Below are 21,940 nucleotides of genomic sequence, written 5' to 3' on the forward strand. Positions count from 1 at the left end.
CTAGAATATATGTGAGACCTCTGTTTTATATGCCCCTATATTATGTGATTTTGGTATCTTTTTTATTTCATTTTTCCTCTCAAAATTGTGTTGAATGTACGTGTCCCCTCGTATGTCTCATACTTAAATTGTGTCAAATTCATAGCTTGTGTGACCCATACAAATGAAATTCAAAAATTGTGACACACGAACGCTGTGTTTTAAACTACCTCCATCCAGTAATAAAGTATAAGGTCTATTGAGTTCCGTGGTTTATCTGGTTGAACCTCCCTCTTTAGTCGGGAGGCAGACCAAAAGAAAATGTATGTCTAAACAATCTAAAAAGTGTATCGATGCTTCGAGCATCAGGTCATTCTTCTTTATATTTTATTGCTCTAGTTTCGAGATGTTGCAATTGTGCAATGTGGCATATATCTGTTCTTTAAACAAATGTGAATTATTCAATTGTTTGGTGTAATTAGAGTTTCTATGTCGAGATGACTACATTGAAAAAGCGAAAATACATAATAATATATTGCTCTATAAATCGGAATGAAGGAATGGTTTCAAAAGTACAAACGAACAAGAATCAGAAAAAATTCTCAAAAAGAAGGGTGAACTTTCTCTTTCCATAGAAAAATAAAGATGGTGAGCAGGTGAGGTAATTGGAGCTTGGGAAATTTGAATTATAAAAAATAAAATTTCAGATATTATTACCCCCAACTAACGGAACTCGTGTAAAATAAAATATAAAAAATAGATTTAAATTAGTTTTTATAATAAATATCTAATTTGACTGTATGATATGATTTGTGATATTGAAATGGACCCATAGTTTTATTCAGCCATTTTCTAGAATTTGGAGTAAACGTTCACATGGGCCAAAGAAATTTGAACCACACATTAATCACTTCTCGAGTACAATATTAAAGAAAGCCCTTCGATATTTCAATTTTCAAGTCATCAAACAACTGCATTTTTGTGTTCCACATTAAACAAAATTAATGTTTTGTTTGTTTTCTAAGTGAGAAGACATTTCCGTCGGTCATAATTAATGTATTAATGAAAATGTCATACATTAATTAGAATATAAAAGCATTGATATATACTAAGATGTATGTTTCTTAGATTGACTTAGTAGTCAAACAGATCGAAGTAATATATATAACAAGATATGAAGTATATGATCGGAAAAAAACAATGAGATAAAAGTCAAAGAATTAATGAAAGAGAAATGGAGTATTTTATTCGATTAACTAATATGGAGAAAACAAATATAATAAGTGTGTCTACCCAATTATTCTATAATTCATTAATATATAACTTATGAAAACAGTCTAGTATTTATAGGGATGCATGAAAAACCCTAGAAATATCACAAAGATGGAAATAAGATAAAAAAAATCAAATGGAATTAAGTTAAAATTATTTTCTCAAAAAATCCAACCTAATTTTGGTCAAAAAATTCAACAGTACCCACATTGACACAAATGAAACGAACAAAGCATCAAAATTTCTCTACCTCGATAAATAAATCCGATCACAATGAAAAATCTGAACTCTTTCAACAAAAACCAAACTTTTTCCAACACAAAATACTCCTCTTCCATGGTATCCAACATAAATACATGAACCCAAATACCGAGTTTCCCAAAATTCACAAAAAATCAGAAATTAACAAATAGTGTCGAAACACACGCTGTGATAGAATCAACTCTCAATACTTTCATAGAAGGTTCATCGCTAGTGAAATTATTCTCGTCTCTTCCCATATTTATTTTTCTCTTCCATACATAGTCTAGAAAGTCGATTTTTGAGGCTTTCACATAATGGGTCTGAGAGCCGAGACGGAGAAGATGCTTAAAAGACTTCTTATTTGAAGCAGCGCAGTTAGAGATTTCTTGTATTTGTGGCTTTGAACACAATTTCACTAAGAATAGGAATTATTCAAAGCCTGGGCGTGGTTGCATTACAAGTTGTTCAACAGCTGAAATCTGGAAATAAGTTCGCATTGAATGGCCGTTTAATTTTTGACAGTTTAGTATTAATTAGTGAGATAGGGAGTGATTCGTATTATGTCTAGAGATAGGAATATAATGGTCCATTCCTTTACGTCTTTTGCTACAACTTCCCCAACCGATATGGATTGGGCCAGTTGTCTTCCTCTATTTGCTACACAATTGAAGTAAGAGGATATAATTTTATACATCCAAAGAATTTAACTCTATTTAGATATTTAAATAGGAATGATCTAATAAGTATCAATACTCATCTTTTGCTTATCTTATACTAAATACTGATGATGTGTCATATTAATCCATTGATGGAAAGCAAACTAAATTCAAATGTTAAAATCCACTATATTAATATAATAATCCATCAATAGATAGATATGACATGTTCCCAACGCTTAATATAAGATGAACGTTGATGCTCGTTAGATCATTCGTCGAGATCAACTATGGTGTGCAAAGAAAAAGGAATATTGGAATGGGACAATACTACATGCTCTTTTGGTGTAAAGATTGTGTTTGACAAAAACAAATGAAGAAAGCATCCATATAATTTAGCACATTTGACTATCATTATTCAAAAATAATAATAATAATAATAATATTTTGAATAGTAATTTTTAAAAAAAAATATAAGGCTAAAAAATTGAACAAAATTTGAATTTACATATAAAATATTTTATTGTGTAAATGTATAGTTAAAAATGATTCGATAGAAAAAAGAATGTTCAAATCATGGTTGTCAGACGGGATTAGGATGCAGAAAAGTTAGAAATTTGCAGAAACTGTATCCTTTTTAACAGTTGGCATCAATAGGATTTTTATGATGTCAATTGATTTAGAGCAAGACGCACCTACATGAAATGGCTGGCTATTTATTAAAAAGCTTAATAAATTATACAATTTCCAAAAATTTCTTTAGAATTAGCATTATGTAGGAACAAATTGTACATAAGTCACCCAAATTGTTCATCACTAAAGCGAAAATTACATATTTACAAAGCAATGCACAATGAAACTTGAAAACACGGGCAAATAATCGAGTATTATCAAACTTAAAATGGTTGATTTCATTAAGAAATGTACCACATAAGAATGTTCAAAAGAAACCTCAATAGAAAAATATATCGCTAGTCGAAAAGGCAGCCTACATGATGCGTTTAGTCACACAAACTTCCCGAGAGAACTTGTCCGTCTGGAGAAAAGCAAACATACCAAAATAAAACTAGTCCTTGGATGATTTGTTAATGAGCGACTTGTGGATGTGGGGAATTACACCTCCTCCGGCAATGGTTCCTTTGATCAGAGTATCGAGTTCTTCATCACCTCGAATTGCAAGTTGGAGATGTCTTGGAGTAATACGTTTCACCTTCAGATCCTTACTTGCGTTGCCGGCTAGTTCCAACACCTCAGCAGTTAAATACTCTAATATTGCCGCAGAGTAGACGGCTGCTGTTGCTCCCACCCTCCCGTTTGCCATGGTTCTTTCCTTCAAGAGACGATGTATCCTACCAACTGGAAACTGCAGAAGTATTTATGGACGTACATTTCAAAAAATGATGAGACGTAGATGATATAATTTCACAAAGAATCATATACATGCGAAATGGTCAACCATAAGAATATTAGATTGTAGAGAATTTAAGGAAATACTTCAACTCAAATCTTGTAATTTTTGTCTTCATTTATTTACTATTTTCATTTTGGGTGATGGGAAAGTGGCGCACTGTTTCTTACCCCTCTTTAACAAAGGAGGAGGTTAAGCAGATTTGAATTACAAATACTGAAGATTGGTACAAATCCCCAAATCCAAGAATTCTCATGAAGTGTAGCTTTGGCATGGAGAACGGGGTAAGATTTTGGCTTCTTTCTCCAGTTGTATCCAATTGACGATACCAAAAACTATAATGGTATTGTTAAACTCTGGCAAATAAGGGTAAGAAAAACGCTGTTATGCCCAAATCTAACAAGATTATGCTATTAACCTTAGTTCACCAATGAATTAACAAAGTCATGAAATTCTTCAAAATTAAAGGTAGAGAATCATACAGAATATATATATCCTTCAGGTTGTTATTAGATAATGACTGACATAAAACTGCTGTCTGCTGATAAATATAACCACAGCAGCATCATATCGGTACCAAGAGGGATATTGCCTATTTGCTTGATTTGAATGGCTTTGGTAAAAGAAGTATCCTCCACGCACGCATTCAAAAGGTTGGCAGACTAAATTGAACTCAACTAACCCCTCTACTAAAGAACTTGTGAAACTATACAAATGTCCAGTATTCAAATTCAGATGAAACTAATCAAGATATGTACATTTTGCAATGAAACAATCCAGGTAATCACGATAGACAACTCCTCTAAACAAACACTAACGCACCATATACATGAATACTTTCAAAGTTTGTTTGGCACAACTTATTTGAAAATCTTTTTTCCTCATACGCATTTTCAATTACACATTCTTCCAACAAAATAATTTGCACGTGAGCCCATAACTTTTCTTCACTTTATAACCACGCCCAAAAAAAAAAAAAAAAAAAAACATCATTTTTCACTTCAAATAATCTCTCCCAACCAAACACTAATAAGTGAGAAAACTTGGACACACGCCGATGAAAATGGCAGTGCATATATATTGAGAAAAACAAAATTAAAAATCAAAAGCACCAGCAGCACTAAGTTATACAACCTTTTATATAACAATCGTGGTGTTATTACTTATAAAAGCATAGCTACAATTCTAAAGAGGATAAGGAATGCCATTGAACTCCATCTCCATAGAAATCCTAAAGGATGTTAAGCCCCCCGTTTGACCCCCATTCTCATTCTCATTCTTTTTCTCTCTTATTTTCAAACATTACACACAAATAAAAAACTTTTCATTATTTTTCAACCACACATTTTTCAAAAAAACACTATTCCAACCATTAAAATTCGGAAAGAATGGGGCCAAACGGGGGTTAAAAGTTTGGCTTTATCCTACAAGTCAGAACTTCTTGGTTCAATTTCTTTCAAAAAGTATACTGTTTCCCTCTGACCAAATACCAAATACATAGTTATATTTTCAAAGCTTAATACATATAAACGGGTTGCAAAATTTTCAAATGTACCTAAACAGGGCAAAGACGGGTAGTTTTCCAAATCAACAAGAGTTCGGAAGAATGGCTTGCGAGAAAAATAGCCCATTCACTATAATATCCACAACCTTCTGTCAAATTGAGAAGGTTTCAAATAAACTTTATCAAGATTAGTCAATAAAAATGACAAATCTGAAGTCTAGCAGTCCCTTGGAAACAGAGAATCCAATTCATTCTGTACCATTTTCCGATAGAGAATAAAATTTATAGGAACACATTTAAGCAAAGAAAAATTGTAGGGTCTAAAAAATGAAGAAGCATGGGGACATAAACAAACCCAACCTTCATCTCATAAACAAATCCTATCCCCCACAACCACATCCTATATTGCGAACTAGCTTAGAGTTGTTTGCTGACACACACTACTATCACTCCATGAAAAATAAGGAAATTCCTCATACATGAACTTTCAAGGGTTTTTGAGGGAACTTCTCACCATTCTTTTACTGTCCCACCCGTTTTTACAAAACAATACTTGCTTTAAACAATTACAACACATTTCTCAGATAACACTTGGTTATAGAGTCAAATGGTGGAGTGTGATTTGACTATCAATTGGTCCGATCTGTTAGCAGTCCATCAGTAGGTAACACAAGTAATCAGGTGAGTTGCATGTGCTCTATTAAATCTAGGCATGACTTAAAATCCAGAAACTCTGCAAACAACTCATGCTCATTTAATCATGACAATTAAGTCTCCTGAGACCGCGCAATCTAGAGTTACCTAGCCAAACTATGGTTATATCAATTAATCGCCACTTCAACTAAATGCAGAAATGCAATATATCCGGAAGTAGTTTAATCTTTGGGTTATTTGCATGGTCAGAGGGGATTTTCTGGTTAGACACATATTAGAGACTGTTCTTCCAGACTCTCATTACCAGTTGTTTGATGGGTGCCAGTTATGTCATGGTTATGAGTTAACATCATAGTATAGTTTATATTTCTCTGTTGAAGACTGCACTTGTCTCCATGTATATTTGTTCAAATGTGAAAGACACTACTGTTTTGTTTGAATTATGGGGCTATCAAGGAATCATCAGTTTTTCATTTCTTTGACTTTAATGTCGTCAAAAGAACCTTGCTATCTAGGGATGTCAAACGGGCTGAGCGGCTCATTGGCTTAGGCTCATCATTTAGCCAAGCACGGGTTGGATCAAAGGCTCGGCTTGTAAAAAATGTGAACTAAAGTTTGAAAACTTAAAAAAAAAAAAAAAAAATTAGAACTCGTGGGCCGAGCTCGTGTGTTTAAGCCGGCTCGACCCGTTGCCACCTCTATTGCTATCGCACCCTTTAGAGATATTATTGGAATTATGATATCACAATGATATGCTTACTCCACACCATGAGCAAACTTCTCTTTCGAGGACATTAGGTTTTCATCAAGCTGCTTTCGAACGTACAAGTAGTGGATGAGCATTGGCAATAGAACATCATACTCCTTCCATCCAAGATTAAAAGCAGTCTGTTCCTTTCCCAACTAGAAATTTGCCCATACTGTGGTGTGAACTTGATAAGAAAGACACAACTAATGGTACCTTAAAATCTCAAAAATTCGGGGTAAAATTGGAGGCCGTACGCCCCCTCGACAATTGCTAGCTTCTTTTTTTGCTTTCCTAAAACTGATTTTTCTTATATTTTTAATTCCAAAACAACTGTTGTGAAAATAAACATATTTGCTACCATAGTTGTTAAAAACATGACTTAATCATAGGATCGTAGTAGTGGCGGAGCTAGCACCCAGCGAGCACAACAGCCACCTGTGCTGGCAATTAATTTTATTTGCTCTTTTCTTTCTATTCTTTTTTTCAAAAATAGGGATCTACAATTTAAAACCCAAGCAAGTCTATTACTATTCTTGAAAAGAAAGTTTTCTTACCTCCTGTAGTTGAACAAATGAAATTGAAATCAAGCTTGAAGATTTCTTCTTGGTTCCTTCAATCTTGCTCTGCAACTCATTCTCTCATTTTTCTTTTCATTCTTCATTCATTTTTCCCTTCTTTCTTCATTCATTTTTCCCCATTCTTCTCATTTTCTCTTTCTCCCAATTTGGCTCCCTAGATAGTCCTAAAATGGTCAGGCGATGTATTGACTTGAAGACTTAAAACGATTAATAGCGGCCCCGGCTATCTTCCTTTTTATTTCACCAGATCATGGCCCCAGCCAACCAACAGTTCCTCGACTCCCTCCGCCCTTGCAGTGCTGCGGGCCCCGCGAGCTCTCTCTTCTATCTCTTTTTTAGTCCATTTTTATACCATTTTCTTTAATAACTTGAAGTGATATTTTATATATATTGATTGGTGAAAAATGATAGATGATGATTTATGAATTAATAGAGAATAGAGAATCATCTGTGACTTGCGAAAATAGATCATCTGTGAAAAATGGAACAATATTGTGGATGAAAATAGAGAATTGTGAATCTATGATTTATGAATTGTGAATTGGAACGATGAGCTTTGTGATTTGGAAATTGGAATTATTGTCTTCTTGAAATTGGAAATTGTTGTTGTTAACTTCTTGTTGTTGGTGACGTCTGTGTTATAACTTGAGTTGTATTGGTTTATATTTTCATATGTCTATGTATTGTTTTATATTTTCACTTGAGATTCTGGATCGTACGAGCCCATGTTCCAAATTTATTGAACTAATCTGGGATCACATGAAAGAAAGGAGTAAGGCACACTTAGTCCAACAGGGTAGTATGAGATTGGGTTGCAAGATACTTCGATCATGAATACCAGTTCACTTATTTGTCTCAAAGTACCTTATAAATTTTAGATTTTTATCATTTAAAATCATAACCACAAAACCTATAAATAAAGGTATAGGTACAGATTTAGTAGCACCAATCTATAGGAAGATGAATGGATTTGTAAAGCAATCAACAGTTGTCGATGTGTCGTTATTCTTCAATTTATGAATTTTTTGTAAGTTCTTTTTTCCTGTAGAAAACTTTAGACTTCTAAGTAGTTCCACCTTTTTGCTGGCCAATTTAGACTTAAAGAAGTCAATGTCAGGCCAAGAAAAAGACTAAAGCCATAAGACGTTCAATGCTGTTAAAAATCAATTCAAATTTTATTAAAATCACATATGTTCAAACATTGCATCCATCAGGCCAAAGAGGAGATGTTATACCACTAAAATATACCCTCCTTTTATATGTAGCACATAGATAGAACATTAGCACAAGTACAAATAGAGCCAGTAATATTTAGCAAAAATTTGAATTGTGGGTCAACTACAAAGTCAAACTCAAAGACTTCAAGACTTCTAATCATCAGGAATAATACTTCAGAAAAAGAGGAAATTTTTTATAAGCAACAGTGAAGTTAAGGCAACATGTGATTAATATGATGAAGATAATTTTTTTAACCACAACCCGACAAAAATGCTACTACATTTACCCTTTTCCTCCTATAACATGCCCTTTTTTTTCTTTTTTCTTTTTTTGTTGTGGGGGGTGTGGGGGTGGGGAGGGTACACAAGCATATACTTGTAAGGCTTCATATCTGCTAAGTGCTAATTTACTTTTACTGGCATTACCAGGAAGAGTTTATTGGCTTTCGGTTTACATTCTTATCATGTGTCTGTTGACTAATCATATTCATTTAGTCTATCATACAACACTTCCATATCTACCTTGTTGTTCTCCTCAACTTTAAAAGACTATTTTCGATTCTTCACTAGTTTAACAAGACCCTGAATAAACTCTAGTTATGCCAAAAGTACTCATAAATCAAAAAAGAAAGAAGAGTATTTTCTCTGAAAAGCAACCGCTAAGACTGAATAAAAACTCGTACATTGTAAAATAATAATCATAAATCAGAACGTTCCTTAAGAACAGACCTTACTCAGCAGCAGCCAATTTTCAGACCAAACACCAAACAGATAAACCAACACTCAATTACTCGAAAACTTAACGTCCTTATAACTACAAACACAACATCAAAAACAATCGAGACACTACAACCGTTCCGAAAACACCCAAAAACTTAACAACAAAACAAATCATATTCAAACCCCCCAAAAATATTAAAGAAACTCGAAACAGGTACACGAATCCAAAATAATTTTACAAATTCTAGAAGGTAGAATGAGGATAGGAGTGCACCTGGAGTCCCGCACGAGACGATCGAGAGATGGATTTCTTCTTATCCTTGTCCTTGCTTCCCCCTGCGACCGACGATTTGGCCATAATCAATCCTTTTGCACCTTTTCCCGACATTTTCACGCCGATTTATTCGATAATACTCAAATCTATTTCGAATTAATCGTAGATAGAGCTAGACGACGAAGACGATGAGCAGAGTGATGATCCGTGATTGGGGTGGATATTTGGAGCACAATGACGCAATTACTTTTCAACATTCGTAGATTTCAATGGATTAAATCCACCAATGCCATCTCAGTGTCACAATCATCATCCAATTTGATGTCGACAGCTTTCTATTTGACTGTTACCATTCCTTTTTTTGTCATGTAAATGTCAATATTAATGTAATGATTCTTTAAATATTATAATATATGTTCTAATCTTTTAATCATTTTATTCTCTGTTTACTCTATTTTAAATATTGGAAAATAAAATCATTCTATGATCTAATATATAAGAATAATCTGCAACATTCATCTCATATTTTCTAATTAAAATACTATATCTTTCAAATGGTAAATTTGGATTTTTTAATTGAGATATAATATTCTTTATTTTTTCTAACATTCTTTATAATAAATTATCTAATCCTTCAACTGTATATCTTGACATTTATCAAAATAATCATCATACAATTGTCCATGCGATTCTTTTAAGACCTTTAAAAGATTCATTCTAATTTTAGTAAAAGTTTAATAGTTTTACCTTAGGTTTGATCTAGACATGTATTCTTAGAACCGAGTGACCTTCGAGCTCTGAATTTGTAAACTGCTTCCTTCAACGGCCTCCTGCCTTCACGGAATTGTTACTGTTTCAGCTACTTGCTCTCACTGTATCAACTTCTAAAGAATAAAACTCTAGACTTCTGTTAAGGAAAACTCTCTTTTTGCTAAAATAAGAATGAAACTTTCTATTTGATCTTTCAAGAATCTATGGGGAAAAAATTTAGAAACTCATATTGATATCAAGATATTGGAATTTTATTTCTATTAGGATTGATACAACACTTTTATTTTGGTACAAGGGGTTTTCAGAAAAAACTGATTTTAAAAACTGAGAATAGGCTATTGCTTTACAACTCGAGAATTCAAGATAGGATGAGATGATTTTCTTCTATGGTAATGTCTCTATTTATACAAGTTTTTTAAACTCTATTATATCGTTGAATACATCAGCAAGGTACACTTGCCTTTCTATTTTCTTCCCTTTGGGCCTACATCTTCACATGTTGGTTCAACTTTTCTATCCAAAGAGCATCTTTTTCTATTATTGCTCTTTATTTTCAATATCTTCACATGTAGTATTATTGCCCTTCATACACAAGGTGCTTTGTCCTCTTCTTACATTTCTTCACATGCAGTTGGGGCACTCCCTTAGTTGGCCGGATTCTTTTATAGTGGTAGGACATTCAGGGAATTGATGTATATCAAATCTTGTAATATAGTCTTTTAAAATTTCTAATTTTGCATATCCTCCATTGGATACTAGCATCCAATTCTCATATTGGCATAGATACGAGAATTTTTTATCAAACAAGTTTTTGGCAATGTTGTAGATGACTTTAATTCCAAGTGCTCTTCTATGTCTAATCCATGATTTTGTTACTTTGGGACTTTTATGTTGTTCTCCGTAACATCAATTTGAAAATAGGCTGCAACATACCCAATTGAGATTATGTGTTCAATTGGATAGTAAACAACTCCATCATATTCTGAACTGATTGAATAGAATTTTAAAAATATCTTCTTTCTTTTGGCAAATCTTGAAACTTCTTTAATGAATATATCATCAAACTTCGAGATTTCAATAAAATCTTTTCCTGGATAAATCAAATCCATGAATCCATAGTCTGTCATGATTTTTATGAATGAAAGGTCGCATCCTTCCATGACTGTTATTCTGAGATAAACATTAATTCCCGGAGAAATGAAATATGAATCACTTATCTTTATTTCATAAGCGATTTTGACTATTTTGGCATATTTTTCTTCGTTTAGATCTAAAGGGATTTTATCTTCTTGGTCTATGATACTGCTTGTTTTGGTATCTCTTTTATCTCCATGTATCATAACTTTCTTGGTTGATGATACAAAAATTGAATCTCCTTTATTATTGGTTGGTATGTTATCACGTCTGGGTCCACTGCTGCTTCCAGCTGTCCCTGTTTGATATTGATTTGGAAAACTCATTTCTAAGCTCTTTGGTATATCTGTTTCAAACAATATATTTTTCAGTTGTGCTGCAATAGCATCAACTTGATTTTTGAGTTCAATGGCATATTTATGATTTTCAGCAGTGATATTCAATAATATATTCATATTTGAGTTGAACATCTCTGAGATTTGGGTTGTTCCAGAACCTATATCTTCAGATTCTTCTTTAAGAAAGTTTGTCCTTTCTTGTATATGTAGAATGGATTGATATAACTCCATGACCTTAGCTTTATCCAGCAACAAATTCTATGTTTCTGTTGAGAAAATTTGCAAGAAAATTATTAACTCCTTTAATATGGATTATATCAAAGTTATAGAATGCTAAACAAGCTTGCCATCTATGAAGCCTTTTGTATTGTGGTTCTGAGGGTAACTTATTCTTGACTAATTCTGCAATTTGAGAATTATCAGTTTCAACAATAAATTTCTTGGATAATAAAAACAATGAGAACTTTTTTATTCCTCTAATAATTGCTAATAATTCTTTTTCATGAGTAGTATAATTTATTTCTGTTTGGTTAAAAGTTCCACTCGAGTATCTAAAAATTTCATTAAGATCTGTTTTTAATATTGCAGCCCAATATTTATCTGAGGCACAGTATTAACAATTAAATTATCTTTTTCATCTGGTAATCTTAATTTTGGTAGATTTTTGCATTCTTCTTTTAATGATCTAACTATTTCTGTATGTTCTTCATTCCATCCCTTCGTATTTGTTTTTCTAAATAAAACTTGGATTTTATGTTTTTTCTTAGAAAGATTTTCAATAAATCCTTCTGCATAATTTAAATATCTTAAGAATTTCTGAATTTGTTCCTTGGATTCTAATTTATCTGGAAAACTTTCTATCTTTTTGGATATATGAGTTTGTAATTTTATCCCTCTTTTATCTATTGATAATCCAAGAAAGTTTATCTCTTATTTTTTATTATAAATTTCTTTTTAGTTAGTACAATCCATTCTTTTTTACATTCATTAATAAATTGGATTAAATGATTTCTATGTTCTCATTTACTATTAGAACATATTAATATATCATCAATATAAACTATTAGAAATTCATTAAACTTTTTAAATATATTATCCATCTTTCTTTGATATATTTATGGTGCATTTTTTAAACCAAATGACATAACTAACCATTTATATTTTCCTTGAGGTGTGCTAAATGCAGTATATTGTATACTATCTTCTTCCATTTTTACTTGTCAAAATCCTGATTTACAATCAAATTTAGAATAGTATTATTTTCCTTTTGTAAGATTTATTAGTACTTCTTTATTTGGTAGAAAGTAATCATCAAATTTAGTAATTTATTTAATTCTTTATAATTTATAACCATTATAACTTTTCATCTAATTTGTTGAGAGTGGTTCATAACCATAAAGGCTAGACTACAATGAGGTCCATTACTAGGTCTAATAAGTTTCTGTTCTAATAATTCTTTTATTTATTTTTTAAATTATTGTGTCTTCTATTGTATATATCATTGGTCATATTCTTATTATAACGTTTTCTGTTAATTCTATTTTGGCTTTTGGGTGATATGGTTTCCAAAGTAATAATGAATTTTCTGCATAAACTTTTTCTAATTGTTCAATTATTTTTTCTATACTCATTTTTATTCCTGTCTTTAGAACCTTCTTATATAATATTCTTTTATTTTTTTTTTCATTATTAAGAATTTGTTTTTTCTCCCATTTATCACCACGTTGGGCTGGCTGAACTCTATAAGGTTTAAATTCTCTAAAAAATTTTAATAAGTGTCCACAAAGTGTTTGTAACATTATCATATAATTATTTTGTTTATAATATTGAAATTGTTGTATGAAATCATTTCCTAATAATATATCACATTCTAATTTATCATATTTATAAATTTTGTTTATTGTTACTTGTTTACTTCCAAGAATTATATTAACTTTATCAGCACTATTAATTATTTGAATACTTTCTCCTGTAACGCCAGTTATTTTTATATTGCTATTATTATTCCATGATTTTATTAAAAAAAATTTAAATATTGTTATATCGCTTCCTGTATCTATCAAAGCACAAGTTGTTATATTTATTTCTACAATAGTAATTTGTATATACACAGTTAATGAGAAACTTATCTGATTATTCATCTAATATTTTTTACATAATGAAGTTTGTCCATTATGAACAATATATAATCCTTGTTTTTTTATACTATAATCTTCTAATCCATTTAGAAAACTCATTCCTAAAAATATATGAGGATTTATATCCATACTTCTATCTATATAACATGGTACTAAGAGATCTATTCCTCCTATTTTTATTGGTACCTTAACTTCTAAATCTGTTATATGTACTTGTCCATCAAAATTTACATATTTATATAGTTCAGTTTTATGAGTTATTAGTCCTTTGTTTCTAATCGAAGCTATATGACATTCACTGGCTCCTGTATCTATTAATATATTTGATCCATTTATATTTTCTCTTCTATTATAATATTCTCCTTCTATTTTCATGTTTCCAGCGTTCCTATATAATTTTATTTCTTTTATTTTGTTGATATCTTCTAACTGGTTTTTATTTGGCATTTTAAGACTTTTTGATCTTTTGATTAATTTTCCATCCTTAAATGTTATATTATTATAATATTCTCTTTCATTTAATTCTGTTATTTCAGGTTTATTTTTTGCTATGCTAAATTCATATTATTCTGGAATTAAACTTATTTGTTTATTTGTTTATATTATTTTACTAATATCTTTACATTCTTTATGAATTTCAATATATGATTTATTGGAATAAATATTCTCATAATTAGAATTGGTAAATGTGTATAAAACTCTATATTCTATAGTCATAATTTAATCATCTGGTTACATAATATCATCTCTATGAAGCTTGAAATGTAGTCCTAAAATTTCATTAAAGTTTCTATCTTTCAATGATACACGATATTTTAGGTAACATGTAAACATGATTTTTTGACATGCTAAATTTCCTTTTATTGTTCCTAAATGACTATCTTTTAAGTTTATTATTCTTCCATCATGTAAAGTTATAGTTAAGGGTGAGTTTATCCCTTTTCTAAATAGTGATTTAAACATTTTTTGTATTCCTGCTAAATAAATATATTGGATTTTTTTCACTTTGTTTTTTACTAATCTTTGTTAATAGTTCATCAACTGTATTTCTTGTTAAAAGATTTAATTTATATTGCTCATGAGTTGTTCTTACATCTATGATTTTTTCTATTTTGTGATATTCGTTTATTGCTATTCTTTCTCTTTTCCAAATCCTATCAAAGACTTCCCATTTTCCTATTTTTAAGTCTAACGATAATTTTTACAATTTTCTAAACTTGTTATTGTCAAAAGTAACTTTTAATCCATATCCTTCTATTCCTTCATATTCTTGTATATTTATATTATTACTTTCTATTTCTTCAATTTCTTTATTCAGATCCTGATCCACCTTCTTCTGTTTCACTTCTATATACTTCTTGATCATAATATTCTTCAATATCTGATATTTCACTTAATTCATCTTTTATTTCTAAATATTCTTTTTGTAATATTCTTACTTTCTTTTTATCACAATCAGAACTTATATGACCTATCTCTCCACAATTCTAACACTTACATTGGCTTTTATTTTTTTTATAATTCTTATTTTTCTGTTGATTATATAAGTTATTTTTTCTTTTATAATACTTTCTTTTAGATTTTATATATTTTTTATTAAAATTTCTAAATTTTTTAAATTTTTTATTTTTATATTTTATTTTATTAATTCTTCTTTCAGGATTACATCCTCAATGCACAGGAATTTCCATATTTTCACCACATATTTTAGTTAGTTTTCCTTTTTTTTATTAATTGCCTTTGTTGACATATATATGCAAGTCTTTCAAATAAAAAATTTATTCTTGAACCTAAAGTCCTAGGTATTCCAATATTATCTCTAACATATTTTTCAAATTCTATTTTAAAATATATTCCCCATAAACCTGATAACTTATTATAATATATGTCTTGGTATACTTCTTAATTTTCATTATTATAAAATTGAACATAATAGTAATTTCTAAATTCACAAGTATATTCTTTAATTTTATATATATCACATATTGTTAAATTTATTAATTTTATTCTAACATTATCTTTTTCTCCTATTGATTCCTTTTCAACATTTCTTATCCAATTTTCTCCTAAAAATTCATCTGAAATATATTTCACTAATTTTTCTATACCTTGTCTATTGATAGATATGATTATTTCTGTTTGTACATTTCTTTTTATTAATGTTTTTGTATCATTGCTTATTCCTTCCTACCAATTTCTAACATCTCCTTCAAAGGATGCTATTAAGAAATCTATTCATTTTTCAGTATTTTCCCACGTGTCATCTTTGTTATATAAAAAGAATAATATCATCGAATCTGCCCCAAGTTAATAAGGCTTTTTTAGTATCTATTTTACAATTTAAATCTGGTTTTGTTCCTCCATGCTCGATTGGTTTATTATAATTATCATTTAGTTCAAATTTATCCTTATATTTCCTCTGGGTCGTTCTCTATCTCTTATTTTGTCATAAAATCGTCTATATGGTTTATTATATATAGGTGCATAACTTTTATATGTATCATGTAATTCATGTTTAGAAGTTCCTGATAGATTAAGTCTTCCTCCAGTATTTATTAAAATTTAGTATTCACTAATATCAGTTAAGTTCAATTGATCAAAATTTCTATTAACAAATCTAACTCTTCATTCATCTTCTTTTCTTCTACTTTTAATTCTCCTAATGCTTTTTCTCTAGTTTCTTCTTCTTCTAATATCTTTGGTAATATATTTTTTTAAATTCATCATCCATACTTCATGTTTCTATTACTATATTTTTTTTTCTATATGTTTCTTTCCTATCCGAGTCATTTCTTTTTCTATAAGATTTTTATCTATTTTCTTATTTTTATTCTTATTATTTTCTTTTAATTCTCTAATCTCAATTTTTAATATATTTATATCATTTCTTGTTTCTTTTACTTCATTTCTCTTATTGATATCTTAATTTTTTCCTATTTCTAACTCATAGGTTAATTTGCATATTTTATCTTCTTTTTTATCCATTATTTTTCCAAATCTTCTCTCAGCTATCTCTGAATCTACTAATTCTTCTTTTACTATAGTAAAATATTTGCTTTCAAATCGTAGTCTTTCACATTTTAATTTTGCTAATTGTCTATTATTTGGTATTCTCATTCCTTCTTGTATTAACATTATTTTTCTTATTTCTTCTTGTATTTTATCCATTTTTAAAAGTAATTTATTTAATTTTTGATGTGTATTATCGCTTGTACTCATACTTTTATTTCTTTATAATATAAATTAATTTCTTCATCTAAATATATATCAATAATTTTCTCATATATATATTTTTCTTTTATTGTTTCTATTATTAATTTTTTTAATATTTGTTCCTTTATTTCCTTAGGTAATTCTTCAGTTATTATTAGTGTCATTAATTTATTGTTAATAGGTTTTAGAAATATATAACTGCCTCTTTCTTCTTCTAATTTATAATGATTATTTGTTTTTCTTATTTTTATTTCCATGATATCTATAATTTATTATTTTAAAGATGTATAATTTAAATATTCTTTTAAATGTCTATTATTTAAATTATAAAGCCTAGGTGTCAATATGTATCTAAAATTTTATTTCTCTAAATAATTTATTTGTTATAAATTTTCTCATGATCAATATGTTTTTGTAAAAATTTATATATGTTAATTTAAGAATTATAATCTAAAAGTTTTCTTATTATCTCTATGGCTCTGATACCAATAATGGGGGCTACTTAGAGCGAACAAAAATCAAATAAATCAAATAAAAATATTAATCAAATAAATCAAATAAAAATATCAAGTTTCAACCAATGTCTAAATTTTTAAGGACTAAAATAGAAAATTTTTATATTATGGTACCTTGTTATGTAATATTCAAATGGAGGGCATTTTTGGTATGAAATTTGCCTAAGGGCCATTTTGGAAAACTAACCCTTTTGAAAATATCATTTCCATGTATTTCCCTTTGATGTCACATAGTCACTCAATTTAATTTTATTTCAACGTGATCATTCAATTTATTTTGGCCAATCAACTTTATTTCACTAATTTTAAAGGGTTAAAGCGATAACTTTGCATTTAAAATTAAATTTAAAAAGTTAAAATAAAACTTATTTTATAAAAAGTTAATTACAAAAAATAAAATAAAAACTTATTTTGAAAAAAGCTGTTTTTAAAATTTTAAAAAAATAAAAAATTTATTTTTGTAAAACAAAATCAAATAAGGTGATCATGCTGACTAAATATAAAGTTAGATGGTCATTAGTGATCATGGTGACTAAATATAAAGTTAGATGGCCATCAGTGAATTTAACCCATATTTCAATATAATCGTGTTTCTTTAGGTAAATCGCACAAGGGATCATCAATGTTCACAATACTTGCAAATAGGTCACTGGACTTTGATTTGGACTTTAATTTACAAGCAATTAGGTCACTCAATTTGAATTTTGTCAATGAGACTGATGAAAATGTTCATCAAATCTAATGATGTGCAAACATATCAATCAATTACTTAAAGATGTCAACGAGTCGAGTCGCTCGAGCTCGACTCAGGTAAAATTATCGAACATTTTTTGTGCCCGAGCCGAGCCAAGCAAAAGCTCAACAAAAAATAGGCTCAATCCGAGCTTTTGGCTCGGACCTTTTTTAGCCAAGCCTGGAGGGCTCAATTTATTTTTTTTATTTATTTTTTTTTTTTTTAAATATGAAGGAAGGTGCTTTTTTCTAAGGTAGCAACCTGCTGCCTTTAATTTTATATTTTTATTTTTAATATATAAATATAGGCTCGTGAACTCGAGCCGACTCGGACTTTGCTCGGCACCTCAAAATGGGGTTTGGCTCGAGCCTCGAGCTTTTTTCAAGCCAAGCAAAGCCACAGGCGGTCCGAGCCGACGAACCCGACTGCCATCCCTAATTAATCCTACCAGCGAGGTTGCTCGACTTTTATCATACTAGAAACAAGGTGACTAAACTTTTACCATACTTGTAACTAGATCGGTGAACTTCAATTTAATGCCATCAATTGAACATACTCTAATTTATGATCAATCAAGTCTCTTTGTTTAGTGAAGAAGTCAAAATTTTAGGGTTTCTTCCATGCGTGGAGTAATTGGAGATGGACTTTCGACTAATCGTAATGCTAATGTGCAATAGGGAATTATGGATTGCAATGGACGGCTAAGGACAGTCATCCCCCATCCTTGCTCCGTCTAGATTTTTGAGAGGTAGGGACGAGAGCCTAATTAAGAGAATCTTTATTTAAAAAGAGTGTCTTCTGCATAAAAGAAATTTTTTTCAAATATAGAGAGATATATATTTATACAATCTAATAATACTCTCTATTCTGGTTCTTCATTTTTTTTTCAAAAAATATTTATTGATTTATCTTTATCTTTTATTTAATTTTATTTTTTATGTCTATTGTCAATCAATTCAAATAATATCAGTAGAGCAAACTGTATCTTAAAACCAAATTCACTCTCTTTTCAACTTTTTAAATAAAGTTTATAGAAGCTTATTTTTAGGTATTTGCTCTATAACATAGAGAGCATACTATTTTTTAAACAGTCATTTGAGTATGCTCCAATAGTTAAGAATAAATTTCAAAAGTTTCATATTTTAACTTTTTAAAATAGAAATATGTTTCATTACTTCACTTCTTAAATTTTTTTTAAATCATATTTGAATTAATTGTCCATTGACATATAAAAAATTATGATAAATATATGAGAATAAATCAATAAATATTTCTTAAAATAAAATTGAAGAACCAAAATGTAAGGATTCTTTTTTTTTTCTGAGCGTATAAAGAATTTTAAAGATGCTCTAAGAGTCTAAATAGAGAAATCTCTTCGAGACGTTAATTCTCTTGGAAATGTTTCTACAACTTAAAAATATGGTGCAATTAGATAATTAAGATGCAAGGTAATAAATACTAGAATTTTACAAATTGCAGGACTAACAAGGTGGAATTTTGTGTTGTAGTACACTTTCCAATTGAAATTAACAAGAAACCTAATTCTTGTAAGCATCCTAAAAATACACAGTTATTCTTTATGATGAACAGATGCTACACATAAGATCCTGTTTGGAGAAAAGCTATAGGCAGATTAAGAAAGAATGCAGGGCTCGCGCCAATAAGAGACCTGCCAAGTATCTTAAATTGTTCAAGAATCAGCATCACAATAAGGATGCAGGGAGAAAAAAACTGTGCACCTCTTTGCTTCTTCTTGTGATTTCACCAATACATTTACAGGGGTCTTCTGTGTTTCTTCAATTGCTCGGCTTGTAGTGAGCTTCCCGCATTCAGGTCCCCGGAAATGTGCTACCTGTACTTGATAAGATAATGAATGCACACACTACTGAAAGTGAAAACACAGAAACCCATGTATTTTCAGAGTACATCTCCATGGCATCAGTAAAGGAAAACCGGGTTCGACTTTCTGCCCAGTTGCGAAGTCTATCTGCCTCTGCAGCGTAAAGTGCTCGTCCCTGAAAAATCTATATTAATTAACAACTTTATATGAAGGAATACAACATCAAATATCAAGCCAGATCTTCCTGCTTTGTTACATCAATGGATTATATAACACCAAAAGATTTTCTTTGAGGGAAAAAATGGAAATTCTGATGTACCATGTGGAGCCTATTGTCACGGACTTGCTAATTTCCTCCAAGAACCGTGCGGCCTTAGTGTCTTCAACTTCCGCCCCCGCGGTTATTACACTAAGTCAGCCTCCCGATTGGCGTTGATGTCTTAGAAAGGTACTAAGTAGAACACTTTAAGAAAGGGACAATGAAGGAACACATGAACTTACAAAGAAGGCTTTGTATTGAATAAGGATATTCTTTACAACTTCACTCTCTTGATGCCTTCAAATGAATCCTACCAAACTATTTATAGTAGTAACCTCCTCAAATGGATGGCTAGAATCTTTTCTATCCAATGGTCTAGATTACACATCTAGAATTATCTATACAAATATTTACATTAAAATATTTATGGACTAAACTAGGATGATCTAGAATAATTCACCAAGTGAGGAGCTTGTAGGCGTCTAGAATGTCCCACCATATTCTAGCAATCTTCATGCACTTGTGGGAGTCTAGAATATTCCGATTAGCCTCAAGTCGTCAACATTTTAAATTTCTCGATCTTCTTGTACCAAAAGCGAGCGAGTCGTGACATTCTCCCCTGCCTATTTGGGCGACGCCCTCGTCGCCGAGTAATGCTTTAGTTTGTCTTCAAACTGCCACAAGTCTTCTTGACGTTCCCACGTTGCTTCTGACTCAGGCAATCCCTTCCACTTTATCAAAAATTGTTGGCAAGGAGGCACTCCACGCCTTCGAACAATGCGATCTGCTAGAACCTCATCAACCTACTTGTCAAATGACTTAGTCACAATCGGAGGTGCCCGTTGTGACTCCCCTCGGCTAGGATCATAAGATTGAGTTGGAACCGGGTGTCAAACAACCATCCATGGCACCCTATCGGATGGCACCACCAGAGCTGGAAGAACTTCGAAAGCAATTGACGGAGTTGCTTGACACGAGGAGGATATGACCTTCGAAGGCACCTTATGGCGCTCCGGTCTTGTTCCAAAAGCAGCATGATGGATCGTTACGCATGTGTATAGATTACCGGGCGCTCAACAAGGTAACAACTAAAAACAAGTATCCTATTCCTTTGATTGCTGATTTATTTGATAGACTTGGTAGTGCAAAATATTACAAAAAGGTGGATCTACAAAAGGGATATTACCAAGTACGGATTGCAGAAGGGGATGAGCCTAAGACAGCATGCATCACTCGATATGGCTCATTCGAATGGTTGGTAATGCCTTTTGGCTTAACCAACGCCCCGACCACATTTTGCACATTGATGAATAGGATTTTCCAACCTTACTTGGACAAGTTCGTGGTGGTATACTTGGATGACATTGTCATCTATAGCGACAACTTGGAGGATCACGCAAAACATCTCCAAACAGTGTTCCAAGCATTGTGGGAGAATGAGCTATACATCAAAAAGGAAAAATGTTCCTTTGCCAAGGAGGAGGTGCACTTCCTTGGACATATCATTGGCCACGGGCGCTTGAAGATGGACGAGGCAAAAGTAAAAGCAATCAAGGAGTGGGAAGCACCAACCAAGGTAACCGAACTTCGTTCTTTCCTTGGTCTAGTTAATTATTATCGGCAGTTCATCCAGGGCTACTCAGTGAGGGCAGCCCCACTAACGAACCTATTGAAGAAGAATAAGACATGGGATTGGTCCGAGAAATGTCAAACGGCCTTTGATGATTTGAAGGCGGCCGTGATGGA

At 31.1% G+C, this 21,940-nt stretch overlaps 2 protein-coding genes across 3 annotated transcripts in view; both read right to left on the bottom strand.

The window, feature by feature from the left end:
• Positions 1 to 2,936: 2,936 nt before the first annotated feature.
• Positions 2,937 to 9,592, bottom strand: LOC111407953 (probable histone H2A variant 3). Its single transcript, XM_023037679.1, has 2 exons — positions 9,254 to 9,592; positions 2,937 to 3,513 (listed from the first exon to the last, which is right to left on the bottom strand). Exons 1-2 carry the CDS (start codon positions 9,365 to 9,367, stop codon positions 3,217 to 3,219), a joined length of 411 nt encoding a protein of 136 aa, XP_022893447.1. The 5' UTR covers positions 9,368 to 9,592; the 3' UTR covers positions 2,937 to 3,216.
• A 9,923-nt stretch (positions 9,593 to 19,515) lies between these two features.
• The window catches only part of LOC111407954 (probable chlorophyll(ide) b reductase NYC1, chloroplastic), an 8,329-nt gene continuing 5,904 nt past the window's right edge, over positions 19,516 to 21,940 (bottom strand). For both annotated transcript variants that reach the window (XM_023037680.1, XM_023037681.1), the window contains exon 10: positions 19,516 to 20,110. In XM_023037680.1, the coding sequence (XP_022893448.1) occupies positions 19,925 to 20,110 (186 nt within the window). In that variant the 3' untranslated portion in view covers positions 19,516 to 19,924. The remainder of the gene's footprint in view (positions 20,111 to 21,940) is intronic.

This window comes from Olea europaea, chromosome 13 (assembly GCF_002742605.1).
Source record: "Olea europaea var. sylvestris chromosome 13, O_europaea_v1, whole genome shotgun sequence".
In the NCBI taxonomy this organism is placed as follows: Eukaryota; Viridiplantae; Streptophyta; class Magnoliopsida; order Lamiales; family Oleaceae; genus Olea; species Olea europaea.

Coding starts and splice junctions, on each gene's coding strand:
- LOC111407953 (XM_023037679.1), bottom strand. CDS start 9,367: ATGTCGGGAAAAGGTGCAAAAGGATTGATTATGGCCAAATCGTCGGTC. Junction 3,514..9,253: donor CGTCTCGTGCGGGACTCCAG/GTGCACTCCTAT, acceptor ATACTTCTGCAG/TTTCCAGTTGGTAGGATACA.